This window comes from Callorhinchus milii, unplaced genomic scaffold, assembly GCF_018977255.1.
Source record: "Callorhinchus milii isolate IMCB2004 unplaced genomic scaffold, IMCB_Cmil_1.0 Scaffold13, whole genome shotgun sequence".
Classification (NCBI taxonomy): domain Eukaryota; kingdom Metazoa; phylum Chordata; class Chondrichthyes; order Chimaeriformes; family Callorhinchidae; genus Callorhinchus; species Callorhinchus milii.
The window spans coordinates 2,405,647-2,432,683 of NW_024704754.1; the positions used below are offsets into that span (position 1 = coordinate 2,405,647).

The 27,037-nt window shown below is 42.7% G+C and overlaps 1 protein-coding gene across 3 annotated transcripts; it reads left to right on the forward strand.

Annotated features, from left to right (window-relative positions):
• Positions 1 to 405: 405 nt before the first annotated feature.
• LOC103183694 (core histone macro-H2A.1) lies at positions 406 to 25,700 on the forward strand. Of its 3 annotated transcripts, none has more exons than XM_007901312.2 (9): positions 406 to 494; positions 10,187 to 10,386; positions 10,603 to 10,709; positions 11,874 to 12,071; positions 12,911 to 13,021; positions 17,284 to 17,383; positions 23,930 to 24,019; positions 24,661 to 24,835; positions 25,037 to 25,700. In XM_007901312.2, the coding sequence occupies exons 2-9, from the start codon at positions 10,215 to 10,217 to the stop codon at positions 25,200 to 25,202; spliced, it is 1,119 nt and encodes a 372-aa protein (XP_007899503.1). In that variant the 5' UTR covers positions 406 to 494; positions 10,187 to 10,214; the 3' UTR covers positions 25,203 to 25,700. The 3 variants fall into 3 exon arrangements, with proteins under 3 accessions (XP_007899503.1, XP_007899505.1, XP_007899504.1); XM_007901314.2 differs by lacking the exon at positions 17,284 to 17,383 and adding an exon at positions 18,605 to 18,695 and having other exon boundaries at positions 412 to 494; XM_007901313.2 differs by lacking the exon at positions 406 to 494 and adding an exon at positions 602 to 622.
• The last annotated feature ends 1,337 nt before the right edge of the window (positions 25,701 to 27,037 follow it).

The window sequence follows — 27,037 nt, forward strand, 5'->3', positions numbered from 1 at the left end:
GCGTCTTCGAGACGCCCCGAAAAGCGCGTCGCGGGACCCGCCGTCAGGCCACTCGGCCGCGGGTTGCGTGGCCCAAACGCGAGGTCTGCGTCCGAACGCACGGACTGATCATCATCATACAGTCAATTCACTTTACAGTGTGTTCTGTGAAGCGCTTTGGGACGTCCTCCCGACGTGAACAGCGCTATATCAAATAGAAGGATTATTATTATTATTATTATCATCATCATTTGTAATATGATACACCGCAACGGCGACAAAACAACAGCGACAACAGCAACAGCGGCCCCACCACAAAAAAAAGCGCCCGGTTGGGCGTGAACCCGCCCAAGGTGGGCTCCCGCCCCGCCCCACCCCATTGGGCGGGTTGGGCGCAGTGTGCGCGGGTTGGGCTCGACGCGCGGCATTGTGGGAGAGGGAGGCGGCCACTGCGCAGCCGCGAGCCGCCGCCGCCGCCGCTCTGCAGACGGACACATTGTTTCCCCGTCAGTGAAGTGAGTGACATTGTATCCGTTTCCCTCCGCGGAGCCGCTCTCCCCCTCTCCTCCTCTCCCCCACTCCCCCCCCCGCGGCCACTGTGTACCCCATCGCCTCGCCGCCTGGTCCAGGGCCGGATGCCCAGGTCAGGCTTCCCTCACTCCCTCCCTCTTCCTCCCTCCCTCCCTCTCCCTCCCTCCCTCACTCCCTCTCCCTCACTCCCTCTCCCTCACTCCCTCTCCCTCACTCCCTCCCTCTCCCTCCTTCCCTCTCCCTCACTCCCCCCTCACTCCCTCTCCCTCACTCCCTCCCTCTCCCTCCTTCCCTCTCCCTCACTCCCTCCTTCCCTCACTCCCCCCTCACTCCCTCTCCTCACTTCCCCTCTCTCCCTCCCTCACTCCCTCCCACTCACTCACTCCCTCCCCCCCTCTTAACCCTCACTCCCTCTCCTCCTTCCCCTCTCTCCCTCTCTCTCCCTCCCCTCACTCTCTCCCTCCCCTCCTCTTCCCTCCCTCCCCTCCCTCTCTCCCCCCTCCCTTTCTCTCCCTCCCTCCCTCCCTCCTCTCTCTCCCTCCCTCCCTCCCTCTCTCTCCCTCCCTCTCCCTCTCCTCCTTCCCCACTCTCCCTCCCTCTCTCCCTCCCTCACTCTCTCCTCCCTCCTCCGCTCCCTCCTTCCCTCTCTCCCTCCTCTCCCTCCTCCTCTCCCTCCTCCTCCCCCTCCTCCTCCTCTCTCCCTCCCTTCCCTCACTCTCTCCCACCCCTCTCTCTCTCTCTCACTCACCCCCTCTCTCCCTCCATCTCTCTCTCCCTCACTCCCTCTTCTCTCTCTCTCTCCCCCCCACCCCATACACACACCTCACGCCCCCCACATACATACACTCCCCCCCCAAACACACACACCCATACACATACCCCCACCCCACTCACACACATACCCCATTCACATTCACCCCCCCACACAGACACAACCCCCCCAAACATACACCCCTCCACACATACCCCCTCCCACACACACACCCCCACACACACACAAAATATAATCATCATCATCATAATAATCCATAAATACATTGTCTTGTCATGTTTTCTAGACGTCTCAAATCGCTTCACCTGGGGGGGCAGACTGTAAAGTGTAGTGACTGTGTGTTTTGCAGTATGTATTTTTATATATAGAGAGAGATATATATAACTATATAGATATAGATAGATATAATGGAGACTTGTGCAAAGTAGCAGCAATGGAAGGAAAGAAACAAGGCCTTTTTGCCATTCCGCGCCAGGTTAAGACTGTGATTTTTTTTACAATAATACAATGATTGCAGTCCTGTGGTTTCACTGAGATCTGTTGGTAATAATGTTTACTTTTAATTAAAAAAAAACCCAAAGGGTCTTGTATCTGAAATGTCAAACACAGCTCCTTCTAGATGGAGCCCTGCTGTGTCTCTCTTTCCCTCCACCCCCCCATAAGGAAATACAGTAATAGGTTAAGTGACCGATTCCACAAGAGGCGGATGTTTTGAACGATCAGCCGGTGCGGCCCGAGAAATCGCCAATGATTCCTGGTTTCCTGGTCCCCAATCGCGGCTTCTCTCACTCATCCCGTAAATAAAACAACGTACATAAGATCGTACGCCGAATAACAGTGTGCAGTATGCTCAGCATCTGATTCCACTGATTGCATCTGTCTGCAAATATTTCTCCAGAGCCATCTATAGACTGTTTAAGACTAGATGGGAGAGTATTTGTGGGGGCATAACAATATTTATATCTGTATATGAATATTGCGGGATCTATTGGAACAGTTTAATCAAACTTGTCTGCTCACAATATTAGTGTATCACAACTGGGTCCGTTCATGTGATTTCCCCCGATTCTAGTTATAACTAAAAGAAGACTCATTTTGAAGTGATATTTATTTCAGGTTGTTTTGCTGCTTATTTCTGGTTTAGATTCGAGTTCAATCGTTCACCCCCCTCCGCCCCCCCCCCCCCCCCCCCCCCCCGCCCCATACAGCTGATATTTTCGTACCAACAATCTGTGAGGACATTAAACACAAACTTATTCCCAGTAAACTGGTAAATCCACATCCAATAATAACAATAAACATAATCCTTGCATTTGAGACAGCGCCTTATCACGTCTTCGAGACGTCTCGAAGGGCTTCACAGAATAGACTGTAAGTGAATTGACTGTCTTATCCTGTGGGCAAAACGGCAGCAGCCAAATTGCGCACCGCAGCGTCCCTCCCGCAAGGATTGTTTGGAGACCTGTGAGGCTTGTTGGTTTGGAGGGCAAAATTGTGCGTCAGAACTAAACCGGGAACGAATCGGGAATTAACTCTTACGAAATTCCAAGTCTGTGAAATAATGTGCTGAGAATGGTGGAATGTACAAGCAATCTATTGTGGAGCACAATGTGGCGTGTGCCGGTTATTGTATAACAGTGTGAAATGAATCCTGTGGGTGAGTTGCAGACTGCAAGCTCATTGCAAAGTTTGGATGAAACTATTCGCTGTAGTTATCCAAAGGTGACATGATGACAGCATCGAAATCATCCCGACTGTCTGCTTCTAAAGAATACTCTCTGTAATCGATGAAAATATTTACTTACTGTTGGATTTTTTGCTCTTTTTACAAATAAATGCCACGGTATAATAATAATAATAATAATAATATCGCGTCTTCGAGACGTCCCGAAGCCCTTCGCGGAATATACTGTAAAGTGAATCGACTGTGTATTTTGTGGGCGAAACCGGCAGTCAATCGCACTCAGCAGCGTCCCCCCACAAACAGTCGTGGATTCAGTGACCAAATTATTATCATTTACTTTTTTTTAATTTCATGCATCCACTGTGTAGTTGACGCACGATACAGTCACTCGCTAAAAAGTTGTGGCTGTGACGTAATGACTGCAACTTTACCACATCAAAATCCAGTGATATCCAATGTAAAATCCAGTGATATAAATGTCAGTCTCTGTGTATATTATTGTACACAGAAGCTTGTAGGAGGTAACTGAAGTGAGTGGATTGCTGCTCACTTTACAGCATATATAACCACAAGTTACGCATGTAGTATTTATATAAACAAAGTACATTATTTTCCTTGTAGCACTGTGGCAGGTAGTTATGCTACTGAAGAATGCAAAAAAACAACAATATGGAGGATCCTTGCTGACCTTTAAGACCGTCTTTGTACTTTTTTTCCATCAATAAATACCTTTTTTCAGTGAAAGTCAAATGGTAAAAAGTAATTTTCATCCAATTATGATGTTCAAAACTTTAGAAAACTTAAGAGACAGTTATTGTGAGTAAGTAGAGTGGATTACGGTTACTTCCTACTGATGGTGAGATGGAGGATGGAAACATCTTTAGCGTTTAACGTGGTGCCAGCCTTTTCTGGCAAAACAGTCCCGGATCATTTATCTCGCAAACACATGATAAAGGGTTCCAAGTGGGTGAGCGAAAACCCGTGTACCACATGCTGTTCTGTCCAAGAGTTTTCATAAATGAAGGCAACACTAACTATGTGACTAGATATTAAAGTTCTCCAGATATTAGTGTCAGATTTATCTTAAAATAGTTCATCTTTTATATATGGGGTACTTTTGAATTTGTGTCAATTTAATGTGTTGGTTGCTTAAAATCCATCAGTACTTTTGTTAGTTATGGAGTTCTTAATTATTTCTTACCTACAATTCAATTGAACATTTGTTTGCAGTCAGCGGATGATTTGTAAAATCTGGATGATATGATATGCTATGTGATAGCCCATCAGTTACGAATAGAAAGGAAGGAAATCTCAGCCCAGAATAATTTAATCCCTATACTTTACAGTGACTTAAAGATCCATTCTCTTCATGAAAACGTTTTTGACCATCTATTTTTCATTTGATTGTAACTACAGTAGATGGTACGATCATTATAAGGTTGTCCCCTCTCACAAAAGTCATGGCGATGGCACATTGACTTACGACTTCTCTGACAAAGACCGAATTTAGTGCCAATTTATGCTCACAAGAGACTGGTTACAGAGCACTGCGATAGTATTTTGCGCTCTTAAATATACTTGAAGAATAAGGTAATTGTCAGGTCCAGGCCGGAGCATTTGTTTAATTCCACTAGAATGACTGTACAAATCACGCACAATGTCAAGTGAATCTAATCCAGTTAGTGCACATTGCCCCAATTAAAGTAGGCAGCGTGGAGGCAGGTTGAGTATCAACTTGCTCTGCTAATTTTGACAGATGCTTCTCGAGTAAAGGTTGGTCGATTTATTTTTGTTGAGCGAAAATTGGCAGCTTACCTTGAGTATAAGGGGCCAATTTCCAGTCAAAATCAAATTGACTCGATTTTGCTTCACATTATCTATCCACTGTTGGGTGGGGAGTGGGGGGGGGGGGGGGGGAGACACTAATTAAACTGGCAAAGTGTGTTTGGAAAATGGTACCCGGTAGGTTTTCCGTGGCTTCGTACGCGCATCAAATCTCCATGAATCTCGAACCGTTTTGTAACTCGTGCTGGTCGACAAATCCTTCCTCACACAAAACTCCGTCCCCCCATCTCACCAGCCCTCGCCAGCTCCACTGACTCCCAATTACTGATCGGATGGATTTCAAGATCCTCTCACTCGTTTTCAAATTCCTCCATGCTCTCGTACCTCCCTACCTCTCCGATCTGCTTACCTCCCCATTCCACCACCCGATGTCTCCCCTCGGCTGGCTCCGGCTTCCTGTTTGTCCCTCGTCACCTCCGCCACCGCCATCGGTGGCCGTGCTTTCAGCCACTATGCCCCAAAGCTCTGAAACTTTCTCCCTCAATCCTTCCTCCTTTACCCCCTCCCTCCCCACCTTCATACCCCGCCTAAAGACCTTCCTTTTTGATTGTGCTTACGGTCACCTCCCCCCTCCCTCTCCCCCTGGTTCAGTCTCAGATTGAGTTGGCAGCATAACCGACATAATCAGACTCCGCCACTGTCATGCACTCCGGGACGCTAGTCCCGGGTGAAGTGCACTGTACGAATGCAAGTTGTTGTTGTTGTTGTTGACACCCCCAGTTTACCAACCAAAATAATGTTTGCTTCCACATCAAAGGGACACCAACTCAAGCTGAGAAGAGGGAAGGTGAACAGACAGCGGATTGAATTATTTTACACTGAGTTTGGTGAATATGTGAAATAACGACTCAAGGAGGCCATAGGGGCAGAATGTGTAAACAAATTCAAGAGGGAATAGCTGTTGGCCAAAGAATTTAATTGAGGTTTATATGGAGTGGTGAGGCATGGAATCATTTCTTAATTAATTCTTTTTTAATACCGTTTTGACCGGCCAAATGATCTATTTTCTGGCCCTGTATATGTGAACGGGAGAGAATAACAATTCAACTCATTTTCCAACTGGATTGAGTTGACAGCATAATTGACATAATCGATTTCGTATCAATAGGTCATCAGTTCTTGCATTTGATATAGTCCCTTAACATGTCATCAAAACTTCTCAAAGCGTTTCACAGGATTTTTACTTTTTGAAATACGGTGACAAGGTATTTCACATCTCTGCATGACATCAGACATCAAATTAAGAACAATTTAAGGATCATTAAAATTTGCATCTTGTTTACAGATTTCTGCCAACAAACGTTTTTTAACCTGCGGTCAAATGGGTAAAAAAGAAGATTTTTACCCAAATTTCGTTTATTAAAAAAGCTGATGTTATTTTTTTAGTTTTGGTCACTCACTTCACGACTGTTTGTGGGACACTCCTGTGCACAATCGGCTGCCACGTTTCGCCCACAAAATAATAATAAAAGGTAGTAACCCTTTCATTTGATTTAGCACCTTATCACGTCTTCGACACGCTATATCAAATGCTAGGATTATTATTATTATTAATACAGGCATTCCCTTTTCTCTCCCTCTTCTCCCCCCTCTCAGAAACTAACCGACAACTGTAAAACACTAATGCAAGGATTATAGAATTGGTATTATTATATAAATCCAAGTTGCTGTCGTTGTCCAATGATGCAGGTTTCAGGATGTGCAGTGTTGGATCCTATGACCATTCTTGGTCAAAAAATTATTTGGGTTTGTTGTCCCTCTCCGTGACGGCACAACAAAAAAAGTTAATATTTTGTTGGCATTTGAATTGACTTCTTGAGTTTTTTGAGGTTCAAAAGTAATTCCTGACTCTCAGCGATTTTCATCAGATTTGTGTCAGTTTGTTTCTCCTTGTTTTTCTCCTGTTTTGTGACAGGAAAAGTAGACCCCAAAGAATACTTTTTTTTTATTTTATGGATAAAAACTGACTTTAATGGTCCTTAAGAACATGGTACGTTCTCGCAATTTAAACAGGAAAGGGCGTATAGTGGCTTTTTATTTCAATGTTGAAGAGTTTAATGGCATTGGAGTTACACAGGAAGCCTAGGTCAGACACCAGACCTGGTTTGTTTATGTGGTAAGTCTTGACAATCAATATTTTTGTAACGAAAAAGTGTAACTAAATGCTCCCGTATGTGAAGAAAGAAACTACTGTACGTTTTTTTTCTGGATGTGATTACCAGCCGTGCACCACTGATGTTGTGATGAGAAACACAAGTTGAGGTTCTCCACTGGCTTAGTGAGTGAACAAAACACCACGTGGAGTGGTACTGAGCTCTACTGACGCCCGATTTATCCCTTGTTAGTCCTGAGTTAGACAATCCCAACCAGGGTGGGAGTGCTGCCATAGGACAAAACGTCTCCTGGGCTGGGGAGAAGGCAAAATGGATTTGAACCATAGAGATTTACCATACAGAAGAAGGCCATTTGGCCCATGAATCGACGGAGAGGAGAGGAATGTGTGTTTGACTATCCCCCAAATATAGAGTGGGGTGGGGGGGTAAACTCAGCTCTTGTCCTGCTTAAATTGGTATCAAGAGTGAGATCTTCTGGCTCTCCGAATGGGGAATATTTCATTAGTGATAGTGACAGTGGATAATGACCCACGCTCACTGTCAGACCACGCGTGATACTCTATGAGGAGAGCACTGGCTGTTTGAACACCTTTAAATAGGGCTGCTTTTGTTGGACTTTCAATTCCCCTTTGTAGCTAATTATTATGAAAAGCTTTGATAATCCTGAATTATAGTCTCGTACAAGGCTGTCAGTATCCACGTCCCACTGGAGTCTGAGCCCATAGCAAACCGTGCAATCTGTGAACATTAAGGGTTCATTAATATTGAACAAGAGCATAACTTTGAAATCATCGGACCACGAGCTACAAGTTTGTTGTCTTGCGTTATTGTAGGACGTCATAAATCTCCACAAGTTTTAATCTCGGAGCAAGGATTCTTGTTTGTAGTTTACTTTGCAGAGTCTAAAGAAGGGTTAATAATGTTTGGAAGGTTGTATGATTGATGACAGTGTTCCATGATGATTGAGTTCCTAATGAGCGGTCTATCGTTGAGACAGAAGGTGATACAGGGTGTTGGATCATAATAATAATTCTATAATTCTTGCATTTGATACAGCGCCTGATCACACCTTTGAGACGTCACAAAGCGCTTCACAGGATACACTGTCAAGTGAATTGACTGTACACACTTGATGTTGTTAACCCACCTTGTGCAAATCCTGTGCATACCCTGTGCACACCTTTTGCACGCCCTGCGTGGAAGGCTTCTTATTGCACCACCATCTCCCACAGAGAGGACAACTTACATCCGGGCCTCTGCTTTATGCTGTTTGATGGGCCGGCTGATGGAGGCTGCCCTTTACATTTACACTCATTTACAGATGTCTTAATTGTTGTTCGAAATATTTTCTGAATGTCCTTTGTATGCTAAATAATAAGATGGATTGTAATAGTAATAATAATGATAATATAATAATAATAGTCCTTGCATTTGATATAGCACCTTATCATGTCTTCGAGACATCTCAAAGCGCTGTCAAATGAATTGACTGTATATTTTTGGGGGCAAAACGCATCGTTACATCAATTTCGCCTCTGAAATGTAAAATAATGCCGGGTTTCGGGAGCTAAACTGCTTGCCAGCAAACTACGCTGTGCTGAGTATTACAAATCCCACTTTCTTCATAACGCAGTGCTGCAGCCTTCCAAAAGTTCACCAGTTGCTGGACAGATGTAGACAGACGCCAGAATACATTGTGTTCCTGTTCCAGACATTGCCGATTTGTCAGAGAGAAAACGAGAAGAGATGACAGCAGCGCAATGTAGATTCCTCAAAGAACACAGCGTCCGTTGTTTATTGGGGGCACAGTATTTTCTGGGTTTACTATCACATTGACTCTCTCTGTGTAAAGTTTATTGCTTTTTTCCTTCACCCCTACTTTCTCCTCTTTTCGCCCCCTCCTTGAGATGGTAGTTCATCCTAGTCTGTCATTCCCAAGAGCCTATTATTTCAACTGTGAGACAAGCCAGGAAAGTTATTGGACTGAAAGGGAGAGGGAGAAAGAGGGAAGATTCACAGTAAAGCTTGATCCTGTCCTCACCTGTTGTACACACATGCATTTACAGCCTTCCCCAGCCCAGGGACCTTGTTGATTAGAACAAATCTATTTGATTAATATGAAGAATTGTTCCAGGAAGTTTACTTGGCATTGTGCTGGTCTGACAGATCGTGGAGTTTCAACTAATTCTGGAATTTCCTGACATCTGGTATTGAGAGTCTCCCAAGATCACCACAAAAGCCTACTTAACTGTTCCACTGAACACCACACACACATCAACACACGAGTTCTCTGTATATGGATAAGAACCTTCTTCAACTTAGGGGAATTGTTTGTCAGGTCGAGTTAACTCAATATTAATTAGCTGTGGACCGCAAGAGAGGTTTGGCCAATCAATCTTTCCAAACCAAACCTAAATAACATACTTGCGTGGTTCTGTAGAGAGTCAGGAATACTAACCAACTGTCTTTGCAATGAAAGCATCAAGCGCCTCTTAAATGAGTGTGTTTTTCAGGCCTCGGCCACTCTTCCTGTAGTACTTCCACTTGTTGATTACCTCGAACTTGTGCTTTCCTGTTCTGTTGCCTTGTCCCATCTGAAAATAAATAAATAATAATAATTTGGTCACACAATCCACCACTGTTTGTGGGGACGCTGCTGTGCACAATTGGCTGCCGCGTTTTGCCCACAAAATATACAGTCAATTCACTTTATAATATATTCTGTGAAGTGCTATATCAAATGCAAGTATTATTGTATTATTATTTCACTGAGTTACTTTCGCTGTTCAATTAAGTGTTTCATATACAGTACTTGTATGAGGTGAATTTTATAGCCAAACCGAGCAAACAATTTGCGCATACCAATGTCTCACAAACAGCCATGACCAATTTTATCTGGGGAGTTATTGGCCAGGACACTGGGGTAAACTCCCTTCTCTTTTCCGATTGTGCCACGGGAATGCTTACCATTTACCTGAACAGGCAGACATGCACTTCATTGGAGCATCAGCCCAGACTTGTTTAGTGGTTTCAAAGTCCTAATCTGGGGCTTGAACCCACAGCCTTCCGACTCGGAGGCAAGAGTGCTGCCAATGGAGCTAAGCTGACACCCAATTGGCTTGGATAACTTCAAGAATAATTCTAAATTCTGCATAAAAACCACAACGTATGGTATTGGTCTTGGCTTCAGCTCTTGAGAGCAGGTCAGACATGTCCTGTTTGATTGTGAAATGCAGTCGCTATATCTTTTGCCTCCTGCAGGCTGGGTGTGTAGCTCTCCGCCATCATCATGTCCAGCAGAGGTGGAAAGAAGAAAACGACCAAGACGTCACGGTCCGCAAAAGCTGGCGTCATCTTCCCGGTTGGGAGAATGCTGCGTTACATAAAGAAAGGGCACCCGAAATACAGGATTGGCGTTGGTGCTCCTGTATACATGGCCGCAGTTTTGGAATACCTTACTGGTGAGTCACTAAAATCTACCTCGTTAGGAAATGCACTCACCGTCTTCAGACGCAATGAGATCCGTGCAGCCATTTAAACATGGCAGGAGTGAGCGTCATGTACGGGAGATTAATCTTTTGTGTTGCTGTTGGCGTTCGCCTTTGCCAGCTTTGTTTTAGTCGAAGCGATCTCATTCCGTTGACTCTATTAAACTGAAAAGGAATGTTATCTTTCAGCTGAGATTTTGGAACTGGCTGGTAACGCTGCGAGAGACAACAAGAAGGGTCGGGTCACACCCAGGCACATCCTCCTGGCGATCGCAAATGATGAAGAACTGAACCAGGTACAGAACGGTCTGCAGTGTGAAAATCTTCCTTGGAGTTAAGAACTTAAGAACATAAGAAATACCAGACGTTAAAAGACCCAGGTCCATCTAGTTCGCTTTCCACCTTCCTGGCGGTCGCTTGCACATATGTCCCGAACTACCTATGTTACTATATCCCATCATGTTATTTCCTAAAAGAAAACTTATCTAATCTGTGTTTGAAGGAATCAACATTTCCTGCTTCAACCGTCTTCCCAGGGAGCCTGTTCCACAGGTTTACTGTTCGCTCCCTGAAATAGTGTTGGCGTAGATTCGGTCTGAATTTACCCCCCTCCAATTGTAAGCAGTGTCCTCTGGTTTTACCGTATATTGATATATCGGATGGTATATCTTTAGAGTTGTCTATCGAAATGTGCAATAAAATGGAAAGATTCAGACAGTCAATGCTTTGGATGACAAAATCATTATTCACACTTTTAGTGTTACCTCCAAACTTTTCCAAGGTTGTGATTGCCGGCCTCCCCAGCTTCACTCTCCACAAGTTCTGCATCTTCCAGATCTCTGCAGCCCACATCCTCTCCCACATGAGGCTCCATGATCCCATCATTCCCACCCTCAGCCAGTTCCACTGGCAGCCTATCCCTCGGTGAATCGAATGATCCCATCATTCCCAAGTTCCACTGGCAGCCTATCCCTCGGTAAATCGACTTTGACATCCTCATCCTCACCTTCAAATACCTCCTCCATGGTTTTGCTGCCCTCTACCTTTGTGATTGTTTACAGTCCCACACCCACCCCTTCTGCTCCATCAGAGAGCTTTAGCCTCTTTGCCTCTCCTGGAACTCTCTTCCAACATTTCTCTGTCTTGGCCCTCTGCTTTCGAAACCCGTCTGAACAGCACCTATAGCCTCCCCTCTACCCTCCCCATCCCACTCCCTGCTCGGGTTCCCACTCAGTCACTGTAAAGTACTTTGAGACATTCTTCCTACATGAAAGGCACTATGTAAGCCCAAATTATTGTTGCTGTTGTTCTTTAGCCATGATTTAGATAATGTGGAGAGTATCTGTATTATCCAGTCGAAATGCCGCTCATTCATTGGCAATTAAACATCTAATTTGATCTAAGAAATGTTTTTAATAATGTGGTATTCTTAACCTGTGACTTGATGGCTCTCTCTGCAGCTGCTGAAAGGTGTCACTATTGCTAGTGGGGGTGTATTACCCAACATTCATCCAGAACTACTGTCAAAGAAGCGGGGATCCAAAGGAAAGCTCGAAGCCATCATCACCCCACCCCCAGCTAAAAAAGCAAAATCACAATCTGCCAAGAAGTCAGGAGGAAAGAAAGGCAAAAAGGGATCAGGAAAAGCAGGAGCTAAGGTAGGACTCTACAAAGGCTCATTAGCTGGGGACCTAGTGGTAGCACAATGGTATTTTAGTTTCATATGATAGAGAATATTTAATAATATAATAATAATCCTTGAATTTGATATAACGCCTTCTCATGTCGTTGAGCCATCTCAAAAGCGTTTCACAGAATATAATAATTATCCTTGAATTTGATATATATCGCGTCGTCGAGACATCTCAAAGTGCTCTACAGAATATACTGTAAATATTTGATGTTTAAGCTATTGTATGAATGTCATCTCAACTTTTAAGTTGTGTTGTGCCCTTGAAATAGACTCCAGTGTTCTTTCTAATATATATAGGCAGGGTTGGTGGGCTGCTTATTTAGTTTTACTGCGTGTTAATGTAGTACGTTGGGTGCCTGGGTATATTGCAGTGAGGATATCAGCCCTCTGTATATTGCAAAGTACTGACACTCCCAATACGGTGCTGGGGGAATGCTGCATTGTTGGAGGTGCTGTCCTTCAGGTGAGACGTTAATCAGAGGTTCTGACTGACTATCCAGATGGATGTTAAAGATCCCATGATGCTGTTTGAAAAGATAACCGAGTTTTTCCAGCCAACATTCCCCCAGATAATATCGGTGAGCAGCGGTTTGTGGGACATTGCTGTACGCAATTTGGCTGCCGTGTTCGCCTACACGTATACAATCACTACACCTTACAGCAAATCTTATGAAGCACTTTCAAGTGTTTCAACCATGTGATAAGGCACTATATCAAATGCAAGGGTTATTATTACCAATCAGCATTTCAGCTCTCAAGCCTAAATCAAGTACTAAAAAATCCAAACATGTTCTCCTATTACAGAAGAAGCAGGCGGAGGTCAGCAAAGCAGCGACTGCGGACAGTACCACCGAGGGCAGTCTTGGAGACACCTTTACTATTCTCTCCACCAAAAGTCTCTTCCTCGGACAAAAGGTATTGAGAGGCATGAAGTGCCAGCTTTCTCACTGAGCCTGGTATTACCATTCCTCTTCTATTCCACAGTGATTAGGTACAAGCTCGTAGACTCTTCTGGTGTTATTGTTAGAATACCCAGTCATTGCTAAAACTTTTTTGGTTCATTTAAAAACAATCAATTCCTCTCAGTTTCTTAATGTTGCTGTTTTGCGGCACAAATGAAAAGTCTTATGTTATGGACGATTAATATTCAAGATTCAAAGCCACTTTTTACAACATACAATATAGATACCAGGACCATGTTGCCAATATTGCTCTGATCTGAGGTGGCAAGAACCACACAATATTATCTGACATGGCTTCCAAGTGTAAAGCCTGAGGAAAGGTGGAAGATAGTGGGCAAAAGCACCCCAATTTAGAACAATGTTTCAACAAATAGTGGGCTGATAAGATCATTTTACAAGGGATATCCCACATCAGTTGTTATTCCCCTCCTAATTTTAAACACATATCTATTGGGTAAGGTGCATTTATGACCTGGTCTTACAAAAATTGGTTGCTAAACATTGTGGCGTTAAAACACAATGTGCAGTTTGAGCTTACTATGGTTGTCTCATTATAAATTCCCATTAGGCATGGTTAATAAATTTACCGGTGATATATAAACCATCCCATTGAGACATCAAAGTGAGTTTGGTGGATTGCTTTTTTGTGTGTTGTCTTTGAGCTAAACTTGTCCTCGTAAACAGGACTTGAGCTTCGACCATCGATTCATTGAACAATGTCAGTTGAATTGGTTTTGTGCTACAGAATGAACACACACAATTGAGTTTTTTTCGGAACTTCACTGAATGTTCAACTTCATTTTTCTTTTAAAATTAAAGTTTTTGTGAATGGGTGATCCCTTGGGAGAGATTTCTCAAATGTTTGGGCTTATTTTTGTTGGATCCGGTCATGAGTGATTTTCTAACTGCACTCCATGGAGCCCTGTTGGAAGATGGTGTTTGAGTCCTAACCCCTGGTATATAAAGACACGATCGTGGCTATGACTGCACTTGGATGCAGATGACCGACTCGCTTCCTGAACTGAGCCGGTTTCAATACTAAAAGCAAAAATGATTGACTTTGGTTGTCAGTCACCATCAACGACACTTCCTGCTTGCTTCCCAAGCACAAGGCAGGAAATGACGTTGGTGCCAACCTGATGACTGAGGTTGTTCATTTCTTTCAGCGTGAATGTTAAGCTAAAATGGCCAATGTGCAAGGATATTTAGGCCAGGTCGCCGCCGACGTCACTTCCTGTTTTGCTCATGCTCGGCAAAACAGGAAATGATGTCAATGTAACGGCCCAGAAGTTGGCCATTTTGGCGTGAACAGCTGGCCAGGGCGCAGGAAGTGAGCGGGCTGGCTGCCCGAATCTGCAGTGGATGAGGTATAACGCATTTAACAATGGGGTTTTATAAGATATAATATTTTATAGTAATTGTACGGTACATGTTTATAATGGGGCTGCACTGTATAGCTAATCTTAAACAGATCATCTGAAAAGCATTACCTTCTTCAGTCCCTGTCTTGACTTCTATCACTTTGTTAATTTGTGCTGTTTTAAATGTATAGGCGCTGACCCGGGCAGGTCAAGACTCTAGGCAAGATGCTTTCATTTTTAGCCAATGCCTTTGTTTAAGTTCGTCCCACGATCCCAATGGCTGGTTCTTGTGTCAAGTCCCACAGTCACGTGTTTCAGAACTTTGTGTTTTTTCTCCACCAGTTTGCTCCACCCCATGCGTCCCTTCTGAAGATGGCTCATGCTGATTCCATGCCCTTTTAGCGTTTTTCTTCACGTGTGAGTGCTGACGGGGAATGTCAGGAAACTATTCAGCCGTGCGTGGGGCATTAAACCCTCGCTCCATTTTGTCCTGACTAGGAGCCACACGTATATTTTGAGCAGGTGGCACTGGCTGGAGAGAAAAGGGATCCTGGCTTGTGTTATTTCCATCCTCCCTAAACCTAGGACACTTGAAACCATTGTGGTCTGTGTGGCTCAATAGCACATTCAACCCTGCAAACCACATTCATTTACTTTTGCTGCTAACCCACATTCTGCATTTGTCCCCAGAGCTATTGTGCTGGATCTTGAGAGAGACTGGCCACAGAGACCGAGAAAAAGGCAAGAAAGGTGCCTGATCAGACTGTTAGCAGAAAAAGTAAATGAATGTGGTTTGCAGAGTTGAATCATAGAAATTATAGCACAGAATGAGGCTGTTCAGACATTGGGTTATGCTGAAATTGACCATTCTAATCCCTGTTCCCTGCAATTTCCCAGAGGCTTTTTTATTGTTACTCCTCATGTATTGTTCTTTTCGATATTGAAGCCTGTGCAGAGGGGATTATTTATAAAAACGAATTTGGCCGTTCCTATCACATACTCCAAAACTTCTACATATAGAATCATGGAAATTTAGAACGTAGAGAAGGAGGCTATTCGCCCCATCGAGCCAGCAATCGACTCTCAGAGAAAGGTGTTCGTTCAACCCACTACCCTGCCCTATTCTCATATCCCTTCAAACCTCTAAACTTTCATATATTTGTCTTATTTTCCTCTTGAAGTCGATAAATGGATTCAGCTTCTACTACCTTACCTGGTAGGGTACTCCCAGCAACTCCCCACATGGGATTCCCCACATCCCAATGACTATCTGAGTGAAAGAAATTCCTTCTAATTTGTCCAAGGTGCAAACCAAATTGAGAGTTCCATGCCTCCCACCTACACATGGAAATTCCCGTGTATAGGTGGAATAGAATACGCACTTTCCTGCTACTTACTTACTTAATCTGGAGCTCATTAGGCATAGATGGACAAGAGCCAAGTCGTTGGGGTACTGCTGGAGTTTAACCAGCTAACACCACATAGCTTGCCAGTTAGGGAGAGCCATTGCCAGAGAAAGAACAAGTAGACCCTTAGGTAGACCTTAGAGAGCGAGGCAGTAAGTTGGGCAGTACGTTTCTATGTGGGATGCTAACTAGGAAGAATAGGGTAACTTTGTCAAATTGGGAGGAGCAGAGAGAGTATGTGCAAGTAAAATATACAGGATCTTCTTCAAATGATAATAATAATCCTTGCATTTGATTGTGCCTTATCACGTCTTCGAGACGTCTCAAAGCGCTTCACAGAATGCTGAGTGGAGGAAATGCACTGTTACTTGCCAGGAAGCTGCGAGCATGTCCTGAGTGAGAGGAACTATAATTAGCTTCAAGGTTCCCAAGCTGGAGAGTGGGAAATGTTGTGACAAGGGTTTTTTTTCTCCTGATTTCGATCCAGTGACTTTTGGCACCAAATGAAGATGAGGTCAGCCTCCAGCTCACACATGAAAATAATTATTTTGCCACCTGTGGAATCCGAAACCACTACGAATCAGGAAATTATTTGATGCGAGTTTTCAGGGAGAAATGTATGAAAGTCGTAACAATTTCGGAGCAATTTTAAAAGCAATTTCACCACCAAAGTTCCCAAACGTTGACATCATAATAGCTGGGTTTCATCTCCCTTTTCTCTGCCCATCGCAATTTGTTTCAAATGTAATAAAGATGTATTGTTGAGTCCTGTAGCTCAGTGGTTAGAGCACTCGCCTCGCAAGCGAGAGGACTTGGTTTGGAATCCCTAATACAGTGAAATGTTGGCCCAAGTTTCCTTACTCCACACGTCTCTGTTCACTTAGCAGTAAGTAGGAACCCGGTTGTTAGTCGACTGGCGGATCACTTTTCCGGGGGTAATAATCCCTTAAAAACAATAATAATAATAGTTTGGTCACTCAATCCACGGCTGTCTGTGGGACGCTGCGTGAGCAATTGGCTGCAGCTTTTCGGCCACAAAATATGCAGTGAATTCACTTCTCAGTGTATGCTGTGAAGCATTTTGAGACGTCTCGTGATATGGTGCTATATCAAATGCAAGGATTATTATCAGTGTTATTATTATGCAGGTGGGTTTACGTTTTACTGACGTCCTCCAGTTAGCGCAATGTGGCTTCTCATTTCTAAAAGAGTGCTCACATTCTTGATGTCCCACTTCCTTCCCTCCCCCGTTGAGCGAAGTAACATGTATTCTAACCTCCAGCTTTTCTCCCCTAATTTTCCGTGAAGCCCTTTCATCTTCACAGAGCTTGACTGTTCTTTTCTGCTTCTGCGATTTGCTTCCCTCCCCCCCCCCCCCCCCCCCCTCCCCCACACTTTTCCTTTTCTCTTCCACCCTATTACTTTTGTATCAATGCTTTTCCTTGCAGTTACACCTCATTCACAGTGAACTCAGTAACATAGCAAGCTTCGAAGTGGAGGCCATTATCAATCCTACCAGTGCTGACATTGAGCTAAAAGATGACCTAGGTAAATGATTACATGACTTTGCAGGTAACCGTTGGCTGCGAGTATTATGGAATTAAAAATCTCCTGCTAGATTCTGGTCACTGGATGCAATGGTAATTTTTATTTAGTTCTCACTGGGGTGATTTTAGATGCCGACAGTGAGCACTTTTCCATAATGAGTTCCAGTTAACTGTTACCTGCCTCCGGTGGGCTGCACCGTCCTTTGAAAAATCCTTTCCACAGGTCGCAAAGCAAAGAGTTTTAAAAATGGCTGTACTGGAATGGAAACAGATGAACGAAGAGTGTTTCAAGAATTGAATGAAAATGAAAAAGGGCTCTTTTCAAAAGATCAACTCCCTGAATCCATTAAAGGGCCACTGGCTTTGTGAAAATAGGTGCCTAACACAAAACCTTTTTTTTCTCTGCTTGCAAAGGATAAACACCATCTTTCATTTTCATTGTGTTGTTACTGTACGTACAAGTGCTGCAATGCTTCATACCAATGTGATTTCTGCTGTTGTGTTTGTGTCTGTGTTTGTGAATAGATCCGAAAGGGTTGTGCCAGGCACGTTTTCACGAAGACAGTACCACTGGTGCCTTTCCTTAAAAAGTATCCTGAAAATATTCAGAGAATTGTTTTTAAAAAATACCCATCAAAGTGTGAAAATATTGCAGGTTTGATAGAATAGCACAACAGGGTATCTGTGTGGTCTGATGGAGGTTTAATGGCTGGCTCACATGCCTAGAACACGAATCACCTCCATTCTTCGATTCGAACTAAAAACTTAAAAATAACTTTGCTCGGCCCATTGCTCTAAGGATTTTTGAAAACGTTTTCCAAGTTTAAAAATGAAACTTCGAAGTGATTGATTTAATCGATTTGATCGATTTGATTGATTTGGTTGATTGGTTGATTGGTTGATTGACCGATTGATTGATTGATTGATTGATTGATTGATTGATTGATTGAGAGAGAGAGAGAGAGAGAGAGAGAGCAATTTCGGACTTTGAGACAAGTGCTTGGATCTGACCTGCTTCAAGGATCATTTCAGCGCTCTGTGAATTTTAAGTTTTTTCGTTTGAATTACGTCTGATTTTGTTCACCCGACACAGATTTTTATTTTAATGGATATCAGGGTTTGGAGGGGCCTCTCTGAAAGACTCTCTCTGTTCAGTGTTCCAGTCTGTCGGCTTTCTCTCCAGCATGGTTGATATTCTCCTGTCTTTGTTTGACTGTTGTAGTTACAAGTTGTGCAGGCTGACATTGCCACAATCGACAGTGATGCTGTCATTCACCCTACGAACTCTGATCTCTACACTGGTGGGGAAGTAGGTAATGGAAACTTCTGTGCAGTGACTGCATGTGAATCAGCAAAGCAATCTCCTTCCCGCTTGCTATTTAGATTTGTGCTTCCAGCTTCCAGCAATCTTTCAAATTGAGTTAATGAATCGCAAAACGTACGGCTCGAATTTAGTTCAACCTTTGCGTTCAAGTTGCAGTCCCTTTCGTCAATTACACATGAATTGCACAAGCAAATGCCCATTGCAATCAGTGCGTTCAGCTCCATTCAACAGTGGGAATAATAATAATATTGTACGGCAGTGATGTATAGTATAATCTACAAGTAGTGGCCCTCTGTGAGCTATTGGCAAGACTCTCCGCTTTTTGGGCCAGAATCTATAACTTTCGCCAAGTGGACCATTTTTGAAATGTTATTTTGGAAGCAATTGAATTGTGTTAAAGAGTCACAGGATGAAAAAAAATCAGGGCTGTGTTCCAGGTGATTTGTAGCACAAGTCAAGCCAGTGTTGTGTCAAGGTCATCATCAGGAAAACAGTTTGAAGTACACTGCCAGCAGTCATCATAATTGACGCCAAGGTTCTCGATAAACTCAAGGGGATGAAAACCTACAAATTCTCTACGCTAATGAACTGAACCCAGGGTATCAGGAGAGACAGGAGATTTGTCTTGCGCTGACAGACATAATGAGTGAGTCAGTCATGATTGGTGAAGTTCCAACAGACTGAAAACAAGCAGGTATTGATCTCGTATTCAAGAAAGGTAACAGCACCAAATCAAACAACTGCAGACCCGACCTCAGTAATTGAAAAACTGATGGAATCATTCATCGGAAAGAAAATGGGACATTGCGTGTTTAAAATAACCTGGTAAGTGACAGTGAGCACAAATTCAGAAAGATCTTGTCTGTCCAAATGCTTAGACTTTTTGAGGAGCTGAATTCCCAAATTGACTGTGCAAAGCTATTTTTGACAGAACATACATCAACTTCCAAAAGGCCTGACGCATTCTCATTGGTGCCATCCAATTCAAGTTGCCAATAGCACCAAGTTATGTGGAATCAGAGGAGGCAGCAAAGGTCTTATGAATAGACCTTGATAGGGTATGAACATGGGCCCCATTGATCACATTATCTGGGCTCAAACATTAAGAGCAGCCATTTAATGGCCAGCAGTGGGGGAAACCAACAAAAGAAGGCACTTGGAGAAAAGGGTGGAGAAAACTGGCAAAACAAAGCTATCTTCTTGAGCTTTCAAGAAGGATTCATTGAAAGTGAAAAATATGTGCGTTTCTGCAAAGAGCAGTCAGAAAGTTTAAGCTTTATTACACTGTGATTCTGTCAGTTCAGCAAAATGCATACAAGGATCCAATAACATTTCAAAATGTGTTCAGTCTCTCTCGGTTAATGAAAATGAATTTATGTCTTTTAAATATAACAAATGCAAGGATTATTATTATTATGATTTTTCTTATTATTAAATGGAGCTGAACGCATAGATTGCAATGGCCATTTGCTTGTGCAACTCACACGTAATTGACAAAGGGGACGTCAACTCAAACGCAAAGGTTAAATCTAAATTTAAGCCGTATGTTTTTAACAAAGCTAAACTCCCGCTTTGTTACTTTTTTTTACGTTTTTAATGCACCATTTATTTCCATGAATTCGACCTGATCAAAATATGTCCTTATTTAAATTAATCTCAGTGAAGTAGGAGGTTCGACTCGCTACGTTAATGTTGCTGGACGTAGGAAGTGACATACCAGCTCTTATCAACAACTTAAATTGCAATTTTTTGTTTGAACTCATTCACGACTAAAGACACCATTTGGTGTTTAGAGTATCAGTAGGACAGCAGATGGTGCCTATACTGTGTTGGGCTGAGTGCGTGTGGTTTGAAGGCGATGCCTTAGCTGTTGCTGGTGCTCACAGCTAACCTGAAACATGAGAGTTAATATGACGCAGTATTGCACACCAAAGACTGTTTGAAACGTGATCCCTCACACTCATTTTTCTTCTCTACTTCTGTTTCCAAGAAGCACCTTTTCACTTTGCATCTGCTCTCAGCACCAAGATGTAACACTGGTTAGATACAGGACAAAGCTTCCTCTCTTCTGTGTCATTAAGCTATCCCTGTTGATATATAGACTTGGGTTAAACCCAAAGGCTTGCTCCTCTTTGCTCCATCTAGTTTTCCAAATAAGATGTTCCACAAGTAAGATTCAGACGAAAGCCCCTTTTATATTACTACATCTAGCACTCCCAGGTTATATACATGGCACAAATTCCTCTATAATGTTATGCAACAAAAAGTGTTATCCAGTTCATCAGTGTGGTATTTGCCTCTCACTTGACCCTTTACAGTTATTTACTTCTAATTTGCACCTGAAGTGTGAGTGATCATTTTTCTTTTTGTTGTGGATTCACACTTAAGAAGGAATAGGTTCTAATTATCCAACAGTAATTTGTAGAGAGCCCGTGCAGACCTCAAAAAAAGGAGTCTTATATCCCGTTGATTGTTCATGGATTTGATCCTTTTCCTCCCCTCTTCCACTGAAGGTGTGAACTGATGTTGGCTAGGAATTCCTCTCCATAGCAGCACTGCTATTAAGAAAGTGGTACCTTACCTAACATCATTCTTCCTGTCTGCTGTGTGAGCCTAGATAGTGAGCGTCAGCAGAAAATTAGAATTACTATTAAACTTGATCTTTACGCTCCATCTACTCACCTGATTTCCCCCTCCACCCACCTCTCTAAGCAATACAGTCAGATACAATCTGGTAGCTCAAAGGTAACACCCAAGCACTCACTCAGTCTACTTTTGTTTTGCAGTCAGAATAAAAGGTTCAACACTAATGTCTCTTTTACATCTGATTATTACCAATCTTGGAGCCAGTGGTTCAAAGGAGATTTTAAAAAAAACATGTGTTCCTGGAGTTTGACTTGACTGCAAAACGTGGGATCATTTCCAAACGGGATCACGTTTCAAATTAATTTTTCGGTTGGTAATATTCAAATTCCGTAAGTCTCTGATTTGGTGTGGGCACCTTCACTTTGACTCAGCAGTTTTGCTTTCTGCCGTAAATTTCGGTAAATTTGTTTGCTGACTGAATATTTTGGACTCCGATATCGCAGTTGTATCCCCGCCCCATGCACAATTTTAATGTAAGTCTCGGGCACACAGCAGAATAAACGGGGAGTTCTGCACAACCACATTTTACAAGGAATTTCAAGTTTTCTATCCATTGTGCAATGTTCCATCCGACTATTCAGGGGCAGTTTGCGGAATATGGCACAATGCATATTTGCCACACACTTGTTTGTGGATAACCTTTCTGTGTCCATCTGAGTGCCCAGCTGGGGAAAGCGAGCCTGTGTGGCAACACACTCAAAAAAAAAACTTCTTACAATGTTTTAATTCTAATTATGAGCGGTTTCCTCATTAAGACCCAGATCCCGACTGCCACCCCCCACAGTTGTGTTGTCGTCTGTACAGCAAGTTCCTTTTCGTGTGTGTGTGTGTGTGTGTGTGTGTGTGGAGGCCTGGGTGAAGTTACAAGCTGAGCAGAAGTGTGAGTTAGTCAGCCAGCGAACTCATCAACTGGAGTGCGTTGGGAGCCACGCTGCAATTGGCCTAGGTTGACTCCCAGGGAAGTGGGAAATGGTGCAAAAATCTTTCTGAAAAAAAAAGAGATCCATTACTTGTCCAACATTTAAATGTCTGCTGCAGCTACAGCTTTGAATTCCAATTGGGTTGCTGTCAACGGGCAAAGCTGTTCAGAGCCCTGACGTGTGTTTTGATGTAAGGGTGCAAGACTTGCTTTGTGATTATATTTAGCACTGGGGTGGCAATGATTGGGTTGCAGTGTTAACCGGGAGTAACGTGCAGTGTAAACGATCTTGTTACCGAGCTTCTAATTTTCTGCTATATTGCCTCATACCACACGCCAGGGTTGATAAAGTTCTACTGACTCGAAGGTAGTTTGAATTTTGCACTTTATTCCTATAGCGAGGGTCCACATGCGATCGCTTCAACCACACTTGTGCTCAGCTTCGAATCACTGCACTTGTTTACCCTGACAGCAGAGGAAACCACAACTACAGCTTTTCGCATTCTCTGTCGATGTAGTGGTTATGTAACACCCAGCAGTTGCAGCATCAATCGGTTCTTTCTGTCTCAATCGCCCAGCCAAATCAAACCCACAATATCATTTTTAAGTGCTCCTGGAAAAGTGACATTCATTCATTCAGAAAATCCCAAAGTATCTTCTTTGGCAGTTTCTTGCAATATTTTGTGAGTTTTTTTTTAAAATTACATTCCGTGTTAATTTTATACGAAATTGGTGGATGCCACTAAAATCTGCTTTAGAGACTTGTCAGTTACAAGGAAATGACAGACTAAAGTGTGGCTATTTGTCGTTTAACGTAACAGTGGCCTTATCTTGAGTATTCATTTGTAAAATAAACCCCAGCCATCAAATTGAATGAATGAAGAGTGGGAGATCGGAGATTGTTAGAAGATGCTTATAAATCCAATCAGGAGGCAAGTGAACTAGGTTATGAATTCATATTTGATTCAATGGCTCAGCTAGTAAAGCCACTGGTTACAGTGAAACTGAAAGTCTCAGCCCTCAACTCCTGGTCCATTGATCCCCAGCTAGAAAGTGCGGATGTTTGTGTGACGATGTTTGTGGATGTGGCCCTCTATGGTTGAATACTCTGCCACACGCACTGTCTAGCTAACGTGTGAAGAATGCCCATTTGCACGAGTGTTGAATGCTCATAAATTGGATCTCAACATGAGTAGGCAACTAGTCACTTTCAGGGCAACTGGGAAACAATTTGGAGAGATGAGAATGAGAACGAATGTGTCATTTTTAATCTTATACACTATAGACAGTGTTTTTTAAGTTGCATGTTGGGAGTCTTTGTGCAGAGTGAATAGTGAAGGATATGTCACCAGTCTTGGATATACTTATAACATGATACATCCCTGATTTTGTTTTCCAATTAGTCCTTTTGGTGTATTAGTCCCTCTGTGCACTGCAGCTTCTGTGAGAAAAAAAGCATTGCTTGTGGCTTCCTATGTGGTGAATACTTCTATATAAAATTCTATCTGTGTTATATACTCGCTTCTTATAAGCTGTTCCCTTGAAAAGTTTCCTTGTTCATGTTATTGCAACCATTAAAAGCGTGTGTAATGAATAGTAGCTGATCGCATGATTCCACTCTGCTGATATAACTGTAAATTTTAACATGGACCTTTTAGGAAGTGCTCTGGAGAAAAAGGGTGGAAAAGAGTTCACTGAGGCTGTTAATGATCTCCGCAAGAAGAATGGACCGTTGGATGTAGCAGGAGGTATGATCACTTACTTGGACTCTCAAGACTCAAAAAGCCACAAGTTTCTCTTATAAGATAATTTAACTAAATGTAATGGAAACCTACATTCCCAAATCGTGCTAAGCCAGTATGAATACCAAGCCTATTATATCAGAGGGAAAATGATTTGTGCAACCTCACTCCTGTAGAAGCTGTATTGGTTGCCAATGGTTTTATCTACTTGCATAGACTTTTTAAACGTGTTTCATCCAGAGTTGTACGGTGTTCTTCGTTCAATTCTGGTTCCACTTGCAAGATTAAGGTGTTTTGCACTCTAATTACCACATACGTCAACTGTACAAGGGTGAGAGAGATTGAATTGACCAAAAAAATCTTGAGTGCGTACACATGAGATTTAGAGGCAATTACAGATAAAAGATTTAGGGGGTAAGAATTGCGTACAGTGTTATAAACAGTAACTTTGGTGAAGAGTGACACTTATGTCTTTAGTGACTGACATCGCCAAAGATAATGTGCGTGACACTGAACAGAAATGTTACCCGTTAGACAAACTCCCATCAAGGTCTAAGTTTACTCTGTATATATAGTACATTAGACTAGAGGAAGGTGTACTCACTGAGATGAGTCACTAAAATTGTTCCATTCCTCTCCATTGCTAGCTGTCATCAGTGCGGGCCATGGGTTGCCAGCTAAATTTGTTATCCATTGCAACAGTCCTGGCTGGGGGTCGGACAAGTGCGAAGAGTTCCTGGAGAAGACGGTGAAGAATTGTCTGGCAATAGCAGATGAGAAGAAGCTGAAATCAATTGCCTTTCCTTCAATTGGCAGTGGCAGGTATGGCATCTTCCAGTACTGGAATTCTCCCCTATATTATTGAAACAGTGCCAACTGCTTTGGTCAGACAACACCCACAACACCTGAACTTCAATGTCTTTTACTTACTAGAGAGACAATTGTTCCATTACGTGCTTTGCGATGCTTAGCTGTGCCCATCTTCGGTAATAAAGGACTAACGTATTGCTAATTTCTCAACAGAAATGGGTTCCCCAAGCAGACAGCTGCCCAGCTGATCCTGAAAGCTATTTCCGGCTATTTTGTTTCGACAATGTCATCCTCAATCAAAACCGTCTACTTTGTTCTTTTTGATAGTGAAAGTATAGGGATCTATGTCCAGGAAATGGCAAAACTGGATGCTAATTAAAGATATCGTACGCTGCATGAAGGGGTTTCTTGACATTGTGACACACACTATTCTTTTGTAAGGTCATCTAAGCAGCAAGGGGACAGGTAATTCAAAGTCAGCTTTTATTTAGCATTTGTCGTTTAATTTTACTTTAGCACTGACATTTGGCTTGAAATGGATTTATGCACTGTTATCTAAAAGTCACTAGAAATTGTTGTAATTTAGTATATATTTTGTAGTTTTTAATTTGCATCGGAAAAATAGTACAACACGAAATATTGCTGACAGTTTGGATATTTTCAAATATTAATGGGGAGAAGAGGGGCGTCTGTTGTTGTGGTACATTCGTGTGCACCAAAGTAACTCTTTGAAACTACACGGTGCTACAAAACTGTATTTTGTTTACATCACATCTGATCTATCAGTAAAAATGGTTGTTGGGAATTATAGTTAAACATTGAATTTCTGTGATTTGTTTATTAAATTGTTGGACTGTTGTGGCACATCTGTCCTCTATGTATGTCTGGTGGTGCTTTTTTTTCGAACCCAGAACGAGTCTTACATTGTAAATCTTGATTGATCTGAAACAGCAGATCAGGGATTCGGCAGATGGTTTAGGTGCAGATTGGCAAGAGCCCAGAGTGTGGGTTAGACCATGTAGTCATCACAGCTGAATCCTCTCCTTAGCCAACATGTGAAAACACATACACACACACACACACACGCACACAGGAGGTAACGTTCATGGTAACCGGATAGCAAACCCGTGCAGGATCCCTGACCCAGGCTGAAGACACTGGTTATCTGACAAGACTTGGATTGAATCTGGAACCTACCTGGTCTCTGTATCTTGGTACCACATAACAGGGCATGTTTAGTCACTAAGCCATTGAGAGGATGAACTTTCATCTTGAAGGAAGATACATCAGTTGTCAACAATTGAGCACAGACACACACACATCAGTGGCCATGTATTGCACCTTTCTAAATGCTGTTGGGCCATTTTCTTTTGATGGCTTGCTCCCACACTAAAAGTACGTGCTACTCAGGTGTATACTTATACCCGTGAAAACTTCAAAGCATAGTTTCATTTTTGTGCCGTTATTACTCCCACATTCCCTGGGTAAAGTAAACCGTACAGATGGTGAGATCAGAGAAACACCTGTGCCTTTAAGAAAGGTTTGATCCAGAACTCACATGGTCTTCTCATACTGAGTCCAATAATAATAATCCTTGCATTTGATATAGCGCCTTATCACTCTTCAAGACGTCTCAAAGCGCTTCACAGTATACACTAAAATTAATTGACTGTATATTTTGTGGTTCACTTCTCAGCTCTTCAGTTTTTTACCCCTGGGATATTGGTATCAGTTGCCAATCATTTGATGCTCAAGGACAAGACAATCTCCGGAAATCTCTCAGGTTATTAATGTTTCTGCTTGCCAGGTGCCGAACTTTCCCATTTCATTTCTATATTATTAGCAGAAAACATTGGTCCTGTGGTTGCCTCCCACCAAAGCATAATTTTTTTTTATATAGAATTTTAGGAGAGGTCAAACATACAGAGGCTTTGAAAACATTGCACAGATTGAAATGGAGATTTCTGTAAAGATAAGTTGGAATCCATGTTCTGTTCCGTTACAGGCCATCTATCTTCTCATGTACTCACATCTAACAACAAGGAATAAAGAGGGCATTTCTTCCTTGACCTTCAGTAAGAAAGCATTATAAGTACGAGAAATAAATCTCCTTAAATTTACTTGCCAAATGCTACTAATCGGTAACACTGAAGACATAGGCAGGCACGACGCTTCTAGGTCTTAATTCTATCGTCTTGGGAGAAGGAACTTCAA